Below are 20,425 nucleotides of genomic sequence, written 5' to 3' on the forward strand. Positions count from 1 at the left end.
CTCTTTGGGACTATGTCAGAGCATCAGGAAGTTTATCTGCCTCTCTCTTTCAGGTGAATCTGGCAACTCACTGTGGGTTCATGGGCGGTTTGCAGAGAAATGGCAGCACAGGTAGCACAGCACCATACTACGCTACCTCCAACGTGGAGGTCATCTTCCATGTGTCGACTCGCATGCCTTCTGACTCAGATGACTCCATCACCAAAAAGGTAGCTCCTCATTTTCTGCCTGACACGTTTAAAAGAAAGGTTAAGGTTTTAGATGAGTAATTTACATTTTAAATTAAATTTTAGATTAATAATTTAATAATTAAAAATTAGAAATTTGTAATTTATCAGTATTATAAATGACATCTCTGCTGGTCTGGAGTGCAGACATTCCAGTCACAGTCAAGAGAGGAAATAAGAAAGAAAAAAGTGCATGCTCTTTGGTCTTGAAATGACCTTCCGTTAAACCACGCCCCCTTAGTTACTGTTACTATCACTTCCAAGCTTACCTATTGGTTTTTGTTCTGTATCAAAAAGCAGCGAGAGAGAGAAGCAATTAAATCGAGTGCATTTGTAATCTAGAAATCATATCCAGACACAAAAATAGTCTCAATTAAGCCAATGGAAGACTACAACCTGGACTAAAAAATGTATAATGAAGCTTTAGATCGGAGTCATTTGAAACTGCTTGATAAGTAAAATAAGTGATCAATATCTATATATGTTTGTGTATGTGGTTGACATTGGATGTATTTTTAAATTAAAAGCAACACAAATCAAATAAGGAGTATGTCCGCTCAGTAAAATACTCATTTGTAAAGAAAAGGCAATCAAAAAATTTACAAAATACAGTGGGGCAAAAAAACAGCCACCATTTAGTCTTCACACTTAAAAGGATGAGAAAGGCCTGTAATTTTCATCATAGATACACTTCGACTATGAGAGACAGAATGAGAAAAAAAAGCACAAATCCGATTTTTAAAGAATTTATTTGCAAATTATGGTGGAAAATAAGTATTTGGTCAATAATAAAAGTTAATGTCAATACTTTGTTATATACCCTTTGTTGGTTATGACAGAGGTCAAGCGTTTTCTGTAAATCGCCACAAGGTTTTTACACACTGTTGCTGGTAGTTTGGCCCATTCCTCCATGCAGATCTCCTCTAGAGCAGTGGTGTTCTGGGGATGTCACTGGGCAACACAGATTTTCAACTCCCTCCAAAGATTTTTTATGGGGTTGAGATCTGGAGACTGGATAGGCCACTCCAGGACCTTGAAATACTTCTTACGAAGCCACTCCTTAGTTGCTTCGATGCTGAAAGACCCAGCCATGTTTCATCTTCAATGCCCTTGCTGATGGAAGGAGGTTTTTCTAAAAATCTCACAATACATGGCCCCATTCATTCTTTGCTTTACGTGGATCAGTCATCATGGTGCCTTTGCAGAAAAACAGCCCCAAAGCATGATGTTTCCACCTCCATTCTTCACAGTAGGTGGTACAACTCAGTATTATTTCTCCTCCAAACGCGACAAGTTGAGTTTTTACCAAAAAGTTATATTTTGGTTTCATCTGACCATATGACATTCTCCCAATCCTCTTCTGGATCATCCAAATGCTCTCTAGCTAACTTCAGATGCATCTGGACATGTACTGGCTTAAGCAGGTAGACACATCTGGCACTGCAGGATTTGAGTCCCTGGTGGCTTAGTGTGTTACTGATGGTAGCCTTTGTTACTTTGGTAACTCTGCAGGTCATTCACTAGGTCCCCCCGTGTGGTTCTTGGATTTTTGCTCACCGTGCTTGTGATCATTTTGACCCCACGGAGTGAGAACTTGCACGGAGCCTTAGATCGAGGGAGATTATCAGTGGTCTTGTATTTCTAATAATTGCTCCCACAGTTAATTTCTTCACACCAAGCTGCTTATATTTTGCAGATTCACTCTTCACAGCCTGGTGCAGGTCTACAATTTTGTTTCTGTTTTTTTTTTTTGCCCCACTGTATATAGGGCCAGTAACCTCTGACATGTAGTGGTTGGTTAGTCACTAAGCGTTTTTACACTGGGCATGTTTGTTGCCGTCCGAGTCTGAATGCGTTTGATCCTGGTACTCTGGTACATTTGCGTACATCTTATGTAATCACAAATGTGCATCGCGCATGATAGAAAACAGAACATTGGTCAATATATTGTGTTTTTTATTAATTTGATTATGCGCAGAAGAGTAAACGACACTTGGGTTTACTTTGTGTGTCACCTGAAGGCGGCTTTCTGCTGCTTGCAAAAGGACTCTTTCGAGGTGACAGTGGATTGCCATTCATTTTCTGCCCTGATTGCACTCGCGTTGCTTGAAAACACTGCAGGCTCACTCTTGCTTGTATCCAAGGTACATCATCAGCACTATCGTCCCATGTGTTTTACTGAGCTAAATACACTGTAATCTGCTAAAATGTATGCGCAGGTTACTTTACTTCCTGAACAAGTGCACGCCTGAGTCTGTTGCTTTCACACAACAGTTCAAATGCAACCGAACACAGAGACCATCTCCTCCAGGTAGTCTTGTGTTCAGTACCCTGGTGCGAACCCAGATCCGCATGACTGCTTTCACATTACCAAATTTTAATTTGACCCATTTAGAACTAAACTGCCAGTGTGAAACGCTCTTTTACAACAGTTCTTTCTGGTTCTCAAATCTGGCTGAGTGCCTTTTCCAGCCATGCGATATTCTAGTGATAACAGCACTATAACCATTTCACTGTTTTTATCTCTCCTCTTGAGGCGTCTGTCATGGTATTTTTTTTACAAATGCTATTGTTGTGTGTCGGAATGTAGTTTTAAGAGTTTTTTTTTATGAGAGAATGTACTTGAAAATATGTGTCTCATATGTAAACATAGTGCAAAAAATTTGTTTAGAAATTTAGAGCTCCAGGGGTGCTCATAACGTGCTTGGCTTGTAATCCCTCTCACACGCTGCAAGCTGCACTCATACGAGCATCAACAATTTCCACGCAAGTGAAATAAATAGTCTGCAAGCTCGTACGAAAGCAAAAAATCTTTTAATATTTTTTAAAATCCAGCGTATAGCGTTAGTTCTGACAGGTCATGTTTGTCAAGCTCGCATCAACTGACTGTCAGCGGATCACGTCTACCTATAGGAATACGATGTCTATCACAGCATGTGTCCTCCTTTAGTATTATCAGCTGCTATCGTGTTTCTCCGGAGCTAATTACCCTCTCCATCCCCAGCTCCTCCTCTCGTCATTTAGGATTTGGCATCTGATTCCCCCTGAATCAGACTAAATTCCTGAATTATGTTGTGCATTTTAATATTGGCATTAATGAAATACATCGTTGCTTCTGTTCGTTACCCTAGGGGGGTTTATCACTGCTCTTTCTACTCTTATCCATACTGGGCTGCATGGATGTGCAGAGTTCTTACCCAGAACAGAACCATAGCGCCAATCTATATGCTAATAGTCTATCACTTTGACGTTAGTGATCCGGACAAAATGTGTATTTTGTGACTGCTTTTATACGATAACAAATGTTTGCTTACCCCCTAAAACATTCATTTATTACCATTTCATTCCATCTAAAATGGTGTTTTAATGACTACACTTGACACGAGACAGTGCCGTCAGTGAGAGAGCCGGGCATGTGCAGGTTTAGTAACAGCTCTCAGTCTCTGGACTCCTGTGCGCGCTGTGACCGGGGCCCCGATCAGCACATTAACTCACGCCGCAAGGGCCAAAGGCCTGCCGGATACCAGCAGGGCCCTGCTATCGAATTCCGCCCGTGTCGGCGGGATAGCGATCGACATGCGTTAGCAGGTTAACTCTGGCAAAATGAGCCGGTGGGAACCTGCTCCGTTTGAGCGCTCAATCCGATCATGCGCAGGCCTGCAGAGAGAAAAATTCATCAGGCTCCCGGACATTGAAGCCTCTCACCGCCAGAGCTCACATTAGCCCATCTCAGCCACACTCCGCTTCCTCTGTTAGGGGAAGGGAGGGAGCGTGTGTGCCGCGAGCCATGCTCGATTCATTTTGGACATCAGGCCCTGTAATTGCAGCGCTCCCGCTCTGGCAGCGAGAGAGGCCGACTGTAGGGCGGCACGTGTGAGGAGGGGTGAAAGGGCTGTTTTATCAGCCACAGGCAGACAGGAAGTAACTCCTCTAATTTGCAAATGCAACTTTCAGAGGTAGCGAGAGAAAGGAGGGGTGAAGAGACGACAGCGAGGAAAACAGAGGGGAAAAAGAGAGGAATTCCTGAATCAAATTGAGTGCTGGGGGGCAGAATGGAGCAGAGCAGCTGGCCAGGCTAGTAATGCAGTTACTGGGAGGGTGTTTCCATGCGAGGGCCGGTGTCAGGAGGCACCTCACACACACACACACACACACACACTCTTTTGTTTCAGAGGGAGGCTCTTTACAAGGCATCGTTTAAGCTTCAGGGCATCTCTTGCTCTGCTCAGCGCCTGTGTGTTTATGATCTGAATCATGTTTTTTGTTGTTTTTTTGTAAATAAAGATTATTGGAGTACGTTTTAAAAGAAAATACTATTTCAGTCTTTCAAGTAAAAAAAAAATCACATTTAATTAAAAGTGTTACTTGCTGATCCTTAGTATTATTTACTAGCAATTTATGAGTGAATTGTTTCTACACCAAACTGTTTCAGTGTAAATGTTATGCTCTATGCAACATATGGCCACTAATATCCTCATATTTTCATGTTTGCTAATGCAAACGCCACTATTACTCTTGTTCATACTTAAGGTATTGCAATTTGAGCAATCCTTGGCATTAAACAATTAAAACGTATCCTTAAATTAATTCAGTTTGATCAAATTTAGGGGAAATAAAAAAGTCTTAAAGATATTAAATAGCATAACAAAAGTCTTAGTTATGATTTAAGAAGTCTTAAATTTGAGGATGAAAAACATGAATTACAGTACAGTACAGTAATGTGATGTGATGATTCAACACATCTTCCGTTCTTAAAGGGATACTTCACCGCTTTTTCATATTAAACTATGTTATTCCCTTAACTAAGACGAGTTGATCCATACCTCTCTCATCTGAGTGCATGCACTTAATCTCTCTGACGCGCGGTGATGATCTGATAGCATTTAGCTTAGCCCACTAAGCCCAGTTCATTCACTATTGTACTAAACAGAGATCAAGTTAGAAGCGAACAAACACCGCCACGTTTTCTCTATTTAAATACAGTTACACGGATAGATGAACGATCAAGTATGATGACATAAAATAAAACATTGCGCTTTTCTAAGGGGATAGACAAATACCCGCCTCGCGAACACCGGGACTTAAATCATGACAGGACACAGTCGCCGGGTGCCTGCACTGATCCGCTCTTCCGGTTATGATTATGAGGTAATGCAGCTCTGTTTATCATATTAGATACATTTAAGTGTGTTGAAAATTATGTTATGACGTTACTTTGTGCGTTCACTTGTTCACACTGCTAAGAGTAAAGCGCTCCTGCCAAATAAAACCCGAAACCGAGGGTAACGCAGACATGACGCCATTGACAGGCGACTCTCTCAGACGCTATGCTGACACGTCCCGGTCCTTAGTTAAAATAGCAATTTTCTCACAATTTACAAATAGTTGGAAACATTTGGGATATTGTAGGTACTCAACTGAACAAAATATATAACACTGGCCTAGTGGTTTTTGGATATTTTACTGCAAAAATACTACATAGTGCAACTTTAAGTTAGGGGGTGTTTAGCCGCGTTTTAAAGCCTTGCCGGTTAAACGTTAAATTTGTGTTTTACATGCTGACTGCATGCGCGTCTGTCAAACACGTGATTACTGGACTAGTTACTGCACTTATACTGTCCAATACACACAAGGTTAACATAAACACAGTCGGTTATGTCTGAAGTCAAAGTAAAATCACGTGCTTCTGTATATGAGATGCGAGCAGGTCTTAGCAGCGCAGCCTAGTGATTGTGAACACTTGTCCTTAAAGGGACAGTTCACCTCTAAAATTTTATTTAAAGGGGGGGTGAAACACTCAGTTTCAGTCAATCTCATGTCAATCTTGAGTACCTATAGAGTAGTATTGCATCCTTCATATCTCCGAAAAGTCTTTAGTTTTATCATATTTATAAAAGACATATAGGCTGTACCGAGTCTTTCCGGAAAAAACCGAGCGCCTGGAGGCGTATCGTGTGGGCGGAGCTAAAGAATGACAAGCGCGCAAAGCGGTGACGTCCTCAAGCGTGGAGAAACCCATCTATCTCAGCTAATACAGATAATGATCCACAATCAAATCTGAGGGAGAAATAAATTGAACAGGAGAAACGGCAACAGCAGGACGTCCGTCTCTGTGGTATGTAAGTTACTGTATTTAATGGCCTCTCCACATTTCTGTGTGTTTACTCGCAGTGTATGAGGACATGATTCGGTTTATGGACTATTGTATGCGACTAGACCTTAGAAGTAGCAAGCATACTGTAACGTTATACACAGAACAACAATGGAGTAACCGTTAGCGCATTTGAATGACGAAGCACGCGATCGTGTCGTTTACTGATGTTTACTCATGCGACGGTAGCCAATAGCAGAGACATTTGAAGCAGTTTAAGTTAACTCACCGTCGAAGCTTTATCGCTGGGACCGCTCCGTCAGAAACACACTTCTTTGGTATGATTTGGTAAAGTCCTGTGACAGCAGTGGCGTGTAAATCCATTTTGAGACGCAACTGAAACGATGTTGTCAAGCTTCCCGTCATTTCTGCGTTCAAATCGGTTCAAATGCAGCGCTGCCTTCCCGGAATGCTGTGCTGAAGAGTTGAAGTCGCTCGACGTCACCCATAGGAATAAAGTGGAGCGCGGCGCCGTTCACGGACGACTGGATCTGCAGCTGAGAGACTGTTTACAGCGTGCTCTAGTCACGCGTGCACGCACCCTACCGGGAGAAGAGCCCGTACGGCCCATACAAGGACCTTTCGCTCTTATTAACGTCAAATAGACCCATACTCGAAAAAAACTCGCCGAAACTTGTGAGAAACCGGAAGGAGTATTTTTGACACAGAAATACTCCATCAAACGTCCAACATTAGTTTTTGAAACTTTGTCTATGTTTAGGATGGGAATCCAAGTCTTTAACAGTGTAAAAAGCTCAGTATGCAGGAAACAGCATTTCACCCCCCCTTTAATAAAACAACTAAAAACAACTATGTAATTTTAATTTTAGCCTACATTTATTTATTCAATCTCATACTTAAATGCTACTGTACATCTCTGAGCTGCCACTGTAAATCTTTATATATATATATATATATATATATATATATATATATATATATATATATATATATATATATATATATATATATATATATATATATATATATATATATATATATATATATATTATACAATACACCAGGATTGTGTACAAGGTTCAAGGTTTTTTTTTTGTTTGTTTTTAAATAAAGTTAAGTTTAAGTAAGGTTTTTCAAAGTCTTTTAATTAAGATAAAGAAAGAGTATTGCAATAAAGACATTATTGCAATTCAAAGTGCTTTACATGGAAATGAATTAAAATAGGGATAACAAATGCATAAGAAAAAAAATACAATGTGTAAAAATTAAAATAGAAACAGTTGTAAAGAGAATTCCAGATAGATTCCTATCTGCCTGATTCTAAATTCGGGTACTCCTATCTGAGATGGAAAAGATGGAGCAGGTTCGCAATATCTCCTGGACCTTACAACTCGGTCCAAGACGGGCTCTTGTAGGAAACGTTACCGATGCCCCGCATGGCCTCCCCTCTCTTGAGTCTGCTTCTTTACACTCGCTGCTACCACAGGCAGAAAGAAGCGTAGCACACTGCTCTCCTTTTCCAATCTCTTCCAGTCAGACAGCCCTAACCAAAAGTAATAATCAACAAATGTATAAGAAATATAACTATAGTTGTAAAAAGAAGTAAAAATAATAAAACGATGAACCAAAGATAAGAATAGAATAGGAAAAAAACGAACTGAACTGAAAAACCGTGGTTAAAAAGCCAGGTATGTATTGAACCGTGGACTAACTGCATTGTTGCATCCCTAGTTCATATGATTGGATATTTGCTCGTATCAGCGCGTAGACTCACTCAAACTGAAACTTTTAACATTTATAAATTATTAAAATGAACATTAATAAACTGAGAGAAATATTTCAAACGGAGAGAAATAGAAATAATTAATTAAACGCAAAACCGAAGCACATATTGAACTGTGAATGCCATACCAAACGGTTCAATATTATATTGAGAATTTTGGCATCCCTATTCATATAGCAGTCAATTTCAGTGTACCTGATTTTAAACTGGTAAATAATCCTTTCCAACACAGACAGGAATGATACTGAAAGTCATGTGGTTTAAGTAAAGCTGTATTATCACTGATTTACATCTTGTGGGTAATAAAGTGGGTAAAAAAATCCCAAAGCCTTTCATTGGTGGAATGACCCAGGCTATATCTAGAGACCAGCATATCAAAGGCTCTTAAAGACTCTATTGACTTGGGCCAGAAAGAAACCACCAACCACCCAGATACCCCAGCAACCGCATAGAACATCTTAGCAATGCATAGCAGCAGCACGGCAACCACCCACAGCACCTTCACTAGCCCTCTACTTCACCCTTTTCTAAAGTTTGCATTTCTTAGAAGTCTGCAGTCTTTAACATCTGATCCCTTTCATTGAGAATGGCATCTGGTGTATTTCCACAATGTGCTGTGCATTTCCTCTCTTCCCCCAACCTGTTTACATGCCGCCAATTCTTCTGCTGACTCTCCAAATGGATCGGTATGCGCCGACCCAATCAGCTTGTTGTGGATTTGTTTAATTTTAGCCCATTAGCATAATTAGGGGCTTATGGGGAAATGTGGTAATTGCATTTTTGGTGAAGAGGACATGTTTTGGTAATGGCTCATTAGGCATGGGTGCATCGGCAGATGTTTAACGACCCATTGACAGGAGCTCGCTTAAGGCCGCACGGTTGCAGCGAAATGCTTCCAAGACTCCTATTTCTTGATTACAGAGGTCACTTTAATTTCTCACCATTTTGGTAATTGTCCACTTAATTGTTGTTAATTATTTGGAATGAAGTCTTTATGGTCTGTCTGCGCTGCTTCTGTTTTTAGTGACAATGAATGATGCCGTGTATGAAAAATTACGTGTGCATTATCATTAGATTGGGCTATATAGGCAAACATACCTATCACATTATCCTCTTAAGTTGGTTGATAACAGTCTGATGGTCTGTATCACACATTTTAAGTCAAAAGCTACTGAAAAAAAGTTTAACGTTAAAAGAACAGATTTTTTTTATCCATTTTTTAACAATTTTTTTAAAGTAGTGATCATAAGTGCAGCGCTGCTTTGTATACACACATATTATTGTATTTCTACTTGTCCATAAGCGCCACCTACTGCTGAATATTGATCTAAACAGTGTAGACTACTAGTGTATATATGTAGATATAGTGTCGAACAATATTCAGAAACAGGTGTGATTCATAAAAAAACACAAGCACAAAACTTTTAAATAAAGTAATTGTATTTAGTTTAATTGCATATAGATTTATATGTTAATAATGGGCTGTTCATCAACTTACTGCATGCCGTTGGGGTTTCCAGTGTTGACAGCTCCGTAAAATAGCCTACTGGAAGCACTGAATATGAAAAGTACAAGAAACAAACAACATTTTAAGTTACTTCTTTTTCTGAACAAATAAAGCAGTAATTGATGTCAGAAGTACGCAAGCCTGATTTTTGTTTTAATTGTCAGGAACTATCGTAAATTACTCTTTTGACAGCGCCTCACAAGCTCAGCTTTTTGTACGTCTTCTACAGCAGCGAAGCAATGTGTTCACGATAGCAGCTAAAACAATTCATCCATTTTTTTATATCAGCTATGCATTCCGTTAATCTTGTGAAATGTTACGTTTCGTCAGGGCGTGAGGAAATATAGAGTTGAGTATCGTCAGCATAACAATGAAAACTAACGCCATGTTTCCTAATGATATCTCCCAGTGGTAGTATATTCAGGGTGAAGAGCAGCGGTCCTAACACTGAGCCTTGCGGTACCCCATACTGAACTTGTGATTGTGTGACATCTCTTCATTTACTGCTACAAACTGATAACGGTCAGATAAGTACGATTTAAACCATGCCAATGCAGTTCCACTAATGCCAACATAATTTTCGATTCTATTCAGAAGAATATTGTGATCGATAGTATTGGATGCAGCGCTAAGATCGAGTAACACTAATAGAGAGATACAACCTCGATCAGATGATAAGAGTAAATCAATTGTAACTCTGATGAGAGCAGTCTCAGTACTATGATACGGTCTAAATCCTGACTGGAAATCCTCACATATACCATTTCTTTTTAAAAAGGAACATAATTGTGAAGACACAGCCTTTTCTAGTATGTTTGATAGAAACAGTAGATTTGAGATTGGCCTGTAATTGACTAATTCTTTAGGATCAAGTTGCGTTTTTTTAATAAGTGGTTTAATTATAGCCAACTTAAAGGTTTTCGGTACATATCCTAATGTCAAGGATGAATTAATAATATTAAGTAAGAGGATTTATGACCTCTGGAAGCATCTCTTTTAGTAGCCTAGTCGGTATAGGGTCAAGCATTGACCCTATGCTAATACCATTGTTCACTTTTCATGTCCATCTACCAACAACTGTGTCGATGGATAGCAGACATTTTCTATCTCCAAACATGTATTTAGTGAATTTTGAATTATTTAGAATTGCCCGTAGGTTTCCAGCTCATTATACAGTATCCGCATTGACCCATACTGGTCAAGTAGAAACAGTTTATACTAGTTATATTTTTAACTTCTCCTTGCTGAACGTAAAAGACTTTACAATTCTGGCAGCTAATAGTACCACATCTCTGAACCCATTGCTCTGATATACACATTTCCTCATACTCAACATTAAACAAAGTATTGCAAATATCTTACTGGTGCTTCAACATTAGAACTGCACATTGATCAGACTCTCTGCACCCATGTGTTTCATGTTCCTTGGCATAAAATGAGCTTCTGAAAAATGCATTTCCTACAAATGTATGTATATTTTTATGTAAAATGAAAATCTGTCCAATTTTCTGGCTAAAGTCAATTTGTTTAAATGATTGAAACATAATGAACCCAATTTCTCCAGCTCATTTGACTTCAGATTGAAAATTCACAGAATAATTTCAGGAGTTGTTATGTACTAAAATAAATGTAGTCTTTTCTTTCTGGAACGATTGTTGGTCGCTAAGAAAACATACATGTTTGTGAGGTTGAGTCATACTTTTTTTAATGTTTTTCTAAGAATGTTTTTCTCTTTATTCAATATGTCTGCACTGTACAAATGATTATTTGTGTTGGTTTTCCTCCGACGTGAAAAGCCCTTCTGAGTTATATGACTAATGTTTACCATTTTTTGTGTCAGATTTATTGATGTGTTTTGCCTCTGGTTGGTCATAGCTTCGTCACTTGGGAAACGATGAAGTGCACATTGTGTGGTCGGAGCACACGCGGGATTACAGACGAGGAATCATTCCCACAGACTTCGGCGATGTCCTCATCATCATCTACCCAATGAAAAACCACATGTTCTTTGTTCAGATCATGAAAAAAACCCAGGTACGTCCCCCATCGTTAAGATAATAACATTACATTGCATTATAAACCACAACCGTCCACCATAACTTACCAGACTTTCGTATATTACGTGAAATGCCTCTCCAGAGGCGTCTTGAGATCTTCGTCAGGATGCGCAATGTTTCGTTGATTGTCAGGATATGTGGATTGTGGCTGGATGGTATCTCTTCCTGTCTGTTCTCTGAAAGCACTAATGCTCAGAGTCCATTACTGCACTGTCGGCACGCCACTCTCATCGCGGTCAAGCTGCCTTTCATCTTCCTCCTCCCGCGTCTGCCACTAGATCCCCAGAGAAGCCAAGCGTGCATCATTTGTAATTTCTCGTAAAAACGTCACCTCTACGAATCTTGACTGCTGTGTGTTGAGTGGCCTGGATGCTGTCAGATGTGTGCTTCCTCCACCTTGTCACCGGCTGCAATTAGTGAAATTCCCTCAGCTGTGTCACTGTTATCTGCCGTTCCACTCTAATAACTCTCATGTCATCCACTCGATAAATGCAAGCCGTGGCAAATGGAAGTACTGCATTATCCATCGGCTAGATTCAGCGGTCCTGCGCATTGATTTTTCCCCGTCTGTTCTGTTTGTGGCGTACCCATCACATGCAACATCGGGCTGAGACTTCATGTAAATTGATTTAATGTTTAAAACATACAATGTGTCTTCATTTTTTGCTCTCTCTCGACCAGGTTCCTTTCTTTGGGCCTCTGTTCGACGGGGCGATAGTGACTGGAACGCTGTTGCCGAGTCTGGTGCGGGCCACGTGCATCAATGCAAGCAGGGCCGTGAAGTCTCGACTGCCGCTCTACCAGAGTTTGTATCCTTTCACATTTATGGTCAACTGTCAGATCCCTGTATTCTAGTATCTGTATGTGATTTTGGTCAAGTCACCTTTATTTATATAGAGCTTTTTACAATGCAGATTTTTTCAAAGCAGCTTCACAGCGATAACAGGAAAATAATTTGCCTGTACAGCCGCTCTGGAGAAATCAGTAATGTCATCGTCTAGTTCAATTATAGAGTGTCAATGCGGGCAGATCGGTGACATAGTTAAGGATTTACTGTCCCCAACTGAGCAAGCCAAAAGTTTTAGTGCTAACTTTGTACCTGTAGAAAAACCACACTATGATAATATACACACTACGATAATCTGTGACGTCATTATTGGGGGTGTGTTTATCAACACTATTGCTGTATAACACATCATGAGCGGCTATTTTTTTGCCGTCATTTGTTGTTCTTTGTTATCGCTATTAAAAGTACAGCTCGTCCTCCATTTCTGGCGAATACAAGGTGCCATTTTACGGTAAGTACAAATAGTGTGTAGCCAATGCTTGCTGGTGTGTATGGTGTATTCTGGGAATTTTTAGAAAGCAAATGTTTTATTGCATTAGAATGATTTGTCAATGAGATGTCCCTAGAAATGCCTGGGTAGGGCATATTTTCTGTGGAACTAGGGAGCGGATTGAATCAGACCCGCTATGTAATTATTACAAATCAATGGCTAGCTTGAGTTTGAAATGTGGAAGACTTGCTTATCAATAATTCAGTGACCATGAATCGACTGTTACGCTTATGCTATTACTGAATGTATATTTGTTTGACTCATAGCTTCTTCATTAGCACGTAAAACATCTTCTCTTCTTCACCGATTGAGTATCTTGCTTAGAAAAAAAGGTGTAAGCTGCCATTACTAGTTTAAAAGTGTTTGGCAAGAAGTTGAGTTGTGTAGTTGTAAATAATAAATAAACACTTTTGGAAAGTGTGCCAACCAGTTTTGGTAAATGGGAAAATATAAATTCAGTGGCTATTATCCCAAAATGAACCTTAAAGTAACGCTGACATAAAACAGGTAGACACAAATTATTGATTTGAGGCAATATCATGATAATGATGTGAGAGGAAAAAGGGGTATGAGGGATAAGCAACTAGGACAGCTACCATTCAAAAGTTTGGGGTTGGTACGATTGTAATAGTTTTTTTTTTAATCATATCTTATGCTCGCCAAGGTTGGATTTGCTTGAATAATTTTGAAATCTTGAGAGAATTTTTAAAAACATTATTACAATTTAAAATAAATTACTTTATATGGATATAGTTTCATTTTTATTATTTTTACTATAAAAAGTAGCATTTATTAAAAATAGAAATAGGATGGTTTACATTGATTTAACCAATTTTCCAACTTTGTTGGCCAATCACGTATTCTCATAGCACTGTGTAATAAGTTTTCATAACACCTGTAGCGCTACGGAGAATAGATCATACTGTGGTAAGTAGATATTGCTGCATCATGCCTGAGTTTTAATTCTGCTCTTTCCTTTCTGGAATGATATTGCGTCAGTGTGATCATTATTGTGTGTGGGTGTGTGTGACTGTTAATTGTCTCTTGTGAATAGGGTGTGAAAGGCCATTAAGGATATTCTGCTTTCACAGCTTACTGAAATGACTTGATCTGTCTCTATGAATAATTGATCTGCTTTTGGGTGCTGCTTCTACACCACTGTCTCTTATCCGTCCATCGCTAGAACATCTGCTCAACCGTCACCTCTTACATTCACACATAAGTGCATTCTCTCTGTGTGTTTCGCTCGCTCACTCGTTCTTTGTATGTCTTTCTGTCTCTGTTTGTCTTTCCATTGCTCATCTCTTTGTCCAAGTTTACAACACAAGCCCAATTCCAGTTTTATGATCAAATCAGATTTTTTTGTTGTTTGTTGTTGTTGGTTTAAGGTTGGGACATTTGATATGTGTCCCATGTCAGACATTGGCTTGAACAGACGGTGCTCCTGCACTGACCCGCATACATAAAACAACAGTGATTAATTATGAGGGTAAAGAGGCGAGGGCAAAGTCTTCAGGTTGGCATTAAATCAAAAAATTCATATTTATTTTAACCCTCCTCTAGCGCTCCAAACAGCAATGAAACATCTAAAAGCATCTTTATTTGTACATTTTCTGAGAGGAATACCTTTCCTTTTGTCCATGAAAAATGCTGTTTTTCTCTGCCCACGTCTGGATGACTGGTGTTTCACTTCCCCTCAGCATGAGTTTGGTATTGTTTTAAAAGAACTGTATGTAAGAAATGTATTTCAGTTAATCATAAAATGGCCCTGATATGTCACTAGACAATGAGAAATCATGTTAATTTCAAATCCTTATATCACTGACAACAGTAGTCCGGCCAGGATATTGTCATGTAAAAGTTATTGTTGCAACCCTCAACTGATGTTGATGTTGACATGTTGTGTTTTGGCCGGAAGCTCCGCCCTGGCTCACAGTTTCCGCTTTAATTCTTCACAAAGGTGTTCTATTGGGTTGAGGTCAGGACTCTGTGCAGGCCAGTCAAGTTGGTCATCCCTAAACTGTTCCCACAAAGTTGGAAGCATGAAATTGTATAAAATGTCTTGGTATGCTGAAGCATTAAGAGTTGCTTTCACTGGAGCATAGGGGCCAAGCCCAACCCCTGAAAAACAACCCCACACCATAATAAACAAAAATGTTACACTTGGCACAATGCAGTCAGACAAGTACCGTTCTCCTGGCTACCACCAAACCCAGACTCGTCCAATGAATTGCCAGACAGAGAAGCGTGATTGGTCACTCCAGAGAACACGTCTCCATTGCTCTAGAGTCCAGTGGCGGCTGCTTTACTCCACTGCATCCCACGCTTTGCATTGCACTTGGTGATGTAAGGCTTGGATGAGCTGCTCGGCTATGGAAACCCATTCCATGAAGCTCTCTACACGCTGTTCTTGAGCTCATCTGAAGGCCACACAAAGTTCTGTGATTCATACATGTCCGAGCCCATGCTGTGATTTTTACATGGCCAAGTTGCTGTTGTTCCCAATTGCTTTCACGGTTATACTGAGGAAATTTTACGAATGGACTTACTGCACAGGTAGCAACCTATCACGGTACCACGCTTGAATTCACTGAGCTCCTGAGATCGACCCATTCTTTCATAAATGTTTGTAGTAGCGTCTGCATGCCTAGTGCTTGATTTTATACACCTGTGGCCATGGAAGGGATTGGAGCACCTGCATTCAATGAATTTGGAGAGGTGCCCCAATACTATTGGCAATATAGTGTATCTGGTCTTGACTCGTTGTGTGCCAAATTTGGTGTTATTACCAGGGATTTTAAGATATGATTGCTAGGTGATTTAGTTTTGGAAAACACTATAGAAAGCATTAACTCAAATTTTCTCAAAAATGACTTTATCGACTTCAAACAGGTGTAGCTCAATCATTTTTTGTCTGTTTCCAACAAATGATTAGATTTGATCCACATTCAACTGCAGTGTGAAAATGGTATTGGTTCCCTCCTCTTTCTTCTCTCTCTTACAGTCTGTCGCTTCCGGTCAGAACAATGACCTTGCCTCTCGGTCTGAAAGACGTCTGTTTTTGTGCAGAGATGAAATCTTCTGTGGAGTTTTCTGCTTCACAATGGGCCGGGGTCCCTGCAATCTTCCTGCTTGTTGTGCTTGGTGCTCCAACGTAATTAGTTGAATATTTCTTCAAAGAGAGTCCTCATACTCCCTGCGCAGGCTGATAAAAGCAGGTGTCTCTCTCTGGCCATGCCGCAGAGATGGAGGGGCCTCCAGCGGGCTACACCATCACTCAGCTCTAATTGGATGGGTTTCGGTGAAATGACCACCAACGCTTGGCATGGGGCACTGCAATCCACCCCTGTGCCCTGCGCTGTCCCACACCCCAGCGCTCTATTGTTTGCGTTCGTATGTGTGTATGCAGGTGAGTGTTCGGAGCTAATCTATGGATCTCTGTCCCGCCCGACTCTGGGATTATGCTTTTCCAAAGGGCTTATCTTGAATGGAGAGTCTTCACTCCTGCTGACACCTTTCACGTTGCGCATAATGCGTTGTGATTATTGATTCATCAGCTGCTGCGAGTTTGAAGAGGGCCATGCTGAAGCCATGTGCAGGGAAACTTAGGATATATTACATGATCAATAAATGAAGAAAATTCATCTTGAGCTGATACAAGAGGCTTTTGTTCCTTCATGTTCTCATTATTTGTATTGCTTAAGGGCATAACGGGTCCTTTTAAAGGAATTGTTCACCCAAAAATGAAACTTCAATCATTATTTACTCACCCTGACCTATCTTGGCCTAAGGTCAGTGTGCCATACACTGTCTGTTAACTTTCTTTCTGTCGTTCTCTGCATGCAGCCGAGATGCTTTAATCCATACGGGCTTGCGATGGCAGACCAGTGGCCTTTAAGAGGTGAGGCAGAGATTCACTGACCTTCAGTCTTTTTGCTGCCTCCCCCGCTGAACAAGAATCGATGGAGTTAGCCTGCTTACTCCCTCTCTCCTCCTGGCTCAGATCCATCTCTAGGCACCAATCAATAGCCATAATCTGTTCCTACCCACCGTCCGTCATGCAAGATTCAGCTTTTAGCACCCGTGATTGTTGGAGGATATTTGAGGGTAAGTTGGGGATGTGGTCTCATAAACCACAATACAAGTACCAGCAATTTAGGATGAGGATTATTAATGTGATCATTTGGATGTCATTGTGGCCATCCCACCATATTAGTTCTGACTGTGTTCATAGTAGCTTCTTATTGAAGCACGAGATCCATACATTATATTGAAATTTAATTGTTGTGTTGAGCTCTGACATTCGAACTTCCAATACTAGCAGATTATTCTGGCTAAAAGCCAGCTAGTTGAACTGGAAAAGACTGTCCTAGCGACATTGCTTACCAAATTTAGCTTTTTTGCATGACGTTTGGGGCATGTACATTTAAAATGAATGATACCACAATAATAGCCCAACATAATATAACTATAATAGCCTAAAACAGCATTCAAATAATGGTGCAGAAGTTTCTACAAATGTTTATATCAACAACATTGGAGAAATTCAGCTGAATATGAGTGTAGAGCAAAAGGAAAAAATATCAAAGAAATATAAAATATATAATACTTATATTTAGATTTTAGATTAGATTTTAGATAGATTTTAATAAAAAAATGTTGTCAATATTTTGCAATTGTTTCTATATTCATATTAATTTCAGTAATTTGTTTTTTATATAAGTTATAAGATATTAACATTACTTTTATTAAAACAATAAAATGGCTGTTAATGTTAATTTTATTTCAAGTATTTTTTTATTATTATATAGTTATAGTTCAATGACCCTGCTCTGAGTATCAGTCAGTGGCATGAATCTCCCAAACTTGGGCCAATACAGAGATTTGTTTTCCGACAAGCATATATATATATATATATATATATATATATATATATATATATATATATATATATATATATATATATATATATATATATATATATATACAGTCTTGTTCAAAATAATAGCAGTACAATGTGACTAACCAGAATAATCAAGGTTTTTAGTATATTTTTTATTGCTACGTGGCAAACAAGTTACCAGTAGGTTCAGTAGATTCTCAGAAAACAAATGAGACCCAGCATTCATGATATGCACGCTCTTAAGGCTGTGCAATTGGGCAATTAGTTGAAAGGGGTGTGTTCAAAAAAATAGCAGTGTCTACCTTTGACTGTACAAACTCAAAACTATTTTGTACAAACATTTTTTTTTTCTGGGATTTAGCAATCCTGTGAATCACTAAACGAATATTTAGTTGTATGACCACAGTTTTTTAAAACTGCTTGACATCTGTGTGGCATGGAGTCAACCAACTTGTGGCACCTCTCAGCTGTTATTCCACTCCATGATTCTTTAACAACATTCCACAATTCATTCACATTTCTTGGTTTTGCTTCAGAAACAGCATTTTTGATATCACCCCACAAGTTCTCAATTGGATTAAGGTCTGGAGATTGGGCTGGCCACTCCATAACATTAATTTTGTTGGTTTGGAACCAAGACTTTGCCCGTTTACTAGTGTGTTTTGGGTCATTGTCTTGTTGAAACAACCGTTTCAAGGGCATGTCCTCTTCAGCATAGGGCAACATGACCTCTTCAAGTATTTTAACATATGCAAACTGATCCATGATCCCTGGTATGCGATAAATAGGCCCAACACCCTAGTAGGAGAAACATGCCCATATCATGATGCTTGCACCTCCATGCTTCACTGTCTTCACTGTGTACTGTGGCTTGAATTCAGAGTTTGGGGGTCGTCTCACAAACTGCCTGTGGCCCTTGGACCCAAAAAAAACAATTTTACTCTCATCACTCCACAAAATGTTCCTCCATTTCTCTTTAGGCCAGTTGATGTGTTCTTTGGCAAATTGTAACCTCTTCTGCACATGCCTTTTTTTTAACAGAGGGACTTTGCGGGGGATTCTTGAAAATAGATTAGCTTCACACAGACGTCTTTTAACTGTCACAGTACTTACAGGTAACTCCAGACTGTCTTTGATCATCCTGGAGGTGATCATTGGCTGAGCCTTTGCCATTCTGGTTATTCTTCTATCCATTTTGATGGTTGTCTTCCGTTTTCTTCCACGTCTCTCTGGTTTTGCTCTCCATTTTAAGGCATTGGAGATCATTTTAGCTGAACAGCCTATCATTTTTTGCACCTCATTATAGGTTTTCCCCTCTCTAATCAACTTTTTAATCAAAAAACGCTGTTCTTCTGAACAATGTCTTGAACGACCCATTTTCCTCAGCTTTCAAATGCATGTTCAACAAGTGTTGGCTTCATCCTTAAATAGGGGCCACCTGATTCACACCTGTTTCTTCACAAAATTGATGACCTCAGTGATTGAATGCCACACTGCTATTTTTTTGAACACACCCCTTTCAACTAATTGCCCAATTGCACAGCCTTAAGAGCGTGCATATCATGAATGCTGGGTCTCATTTGTTTTCTGAGAATCTACTGAACCTACTGGTAACTTGTTTGCCACATAGCAATAAAAAATATACTAAAAACCTTGATTATTCTGGTCAGTCACATTGTACTGCTATTATTTTGAACAAGACTGTATATATATATATAGTATATATATATATATATATATATATATATATATATATATATATATATATATATATATATATATATATATATATATATATATATATATATATATATATGACAACTGAGGTTTGTGTACCACTACAGAAACGCAAGAGTGCACATATTTTCAATGGGACTGTGCTCTTCCAATGCGTTGGCCTCTATTCTCGCCTACATTTTGCATCCTTTCGTCGAGAATATTTCTGGCATCTGGGAAAATTCCCTTTTAATATGAGCATCTTTGAGAGGAGAGCTGGGTGGCGATGTTTTCTGTGGAGAGCAGTTCAGTGTCTCTAATCCTGTTTTCACTTTCCTTTCTCCTCCACCCCCATGTTTGTCCCCCTCCCCTGTCCGCTTTCCTGGGTCTCCCAACTTGCCAGCTGTTACTAGAGGTCCTGGCAAAATCCAGTGCGTTCAGGTCACTGAGTTACATCAAACTCACTCAACCCACCTATCTCTTCCTCTCCTTTTCTAATCCTTCGTGCCTGCAAACATTCATGCACAACCCTTGCGATTTTCTGCAATATATATATAAAATGCAACATATGGAGCACTTTATGCCACAATGTAATGCACTCAACTTTCCATTTCCAGAATGATTTCATGACTCATTATGTGAGACTGCCAAATGTTAGAGCTCGTCTCTTTTACATTTGTGAATTGTCACCATTTCTGAGGTTTATGTCGAGTGTTGAGGCCTATGTACAACCTTCAGAGTGAGTGTGTGTGTGTGTGTGTGTGTGTGTGTGTGTGTGTGTGT

The 20,425-nt window shown here is 39.5% G+C and overlaps 1 protein-coding gene across 6 annotated transcripts in view; it reads left to right on the top strand.

The window, feature by feature from the left end:
- Positions 1–20,425, top strand: part of ralgapa2 (Ral GTPase activating protein catalytic subunit alpha 2) — a 253,571-nt gene that overhangs the window by 192,172 nt on the left and 40,974 nt on the right. For all 6 annotated transcript variants that reach the window (XM_067456168.1, XM_067456163.1, XM_067456165.1 and 3 more), the window contains 3 exons: positions 54–209; positions 11,505–11,663; positions 12,368–12,495. In XM_067456168.1, the coding sequence (XP_067312269.1) occupies positions 54–209; positions 11,505–11,663; positions 12,368–12,495 (443 nt within the window). The remainder of the gene's footprint in view (positions 1–53; positions 210–11,504; positions 11,664–12,367; positions 12,496–20,425) is intronic.

This window comes from Pseudorasbora parva, chromosome 10 (assembly GCF_024679245.1).
Source record: "Pseudorasbora parva isolate DD20220531a chromosome 10, ASM2467924v1, whole genome shotgun sequence".
NCBI classification, from domain to species: Eukaryota; Metazoa; Chordata; class Actinopteri; order Cypriniformes; family Gobionidae; genus Pseudorasbora; species Pseudorasbora parva.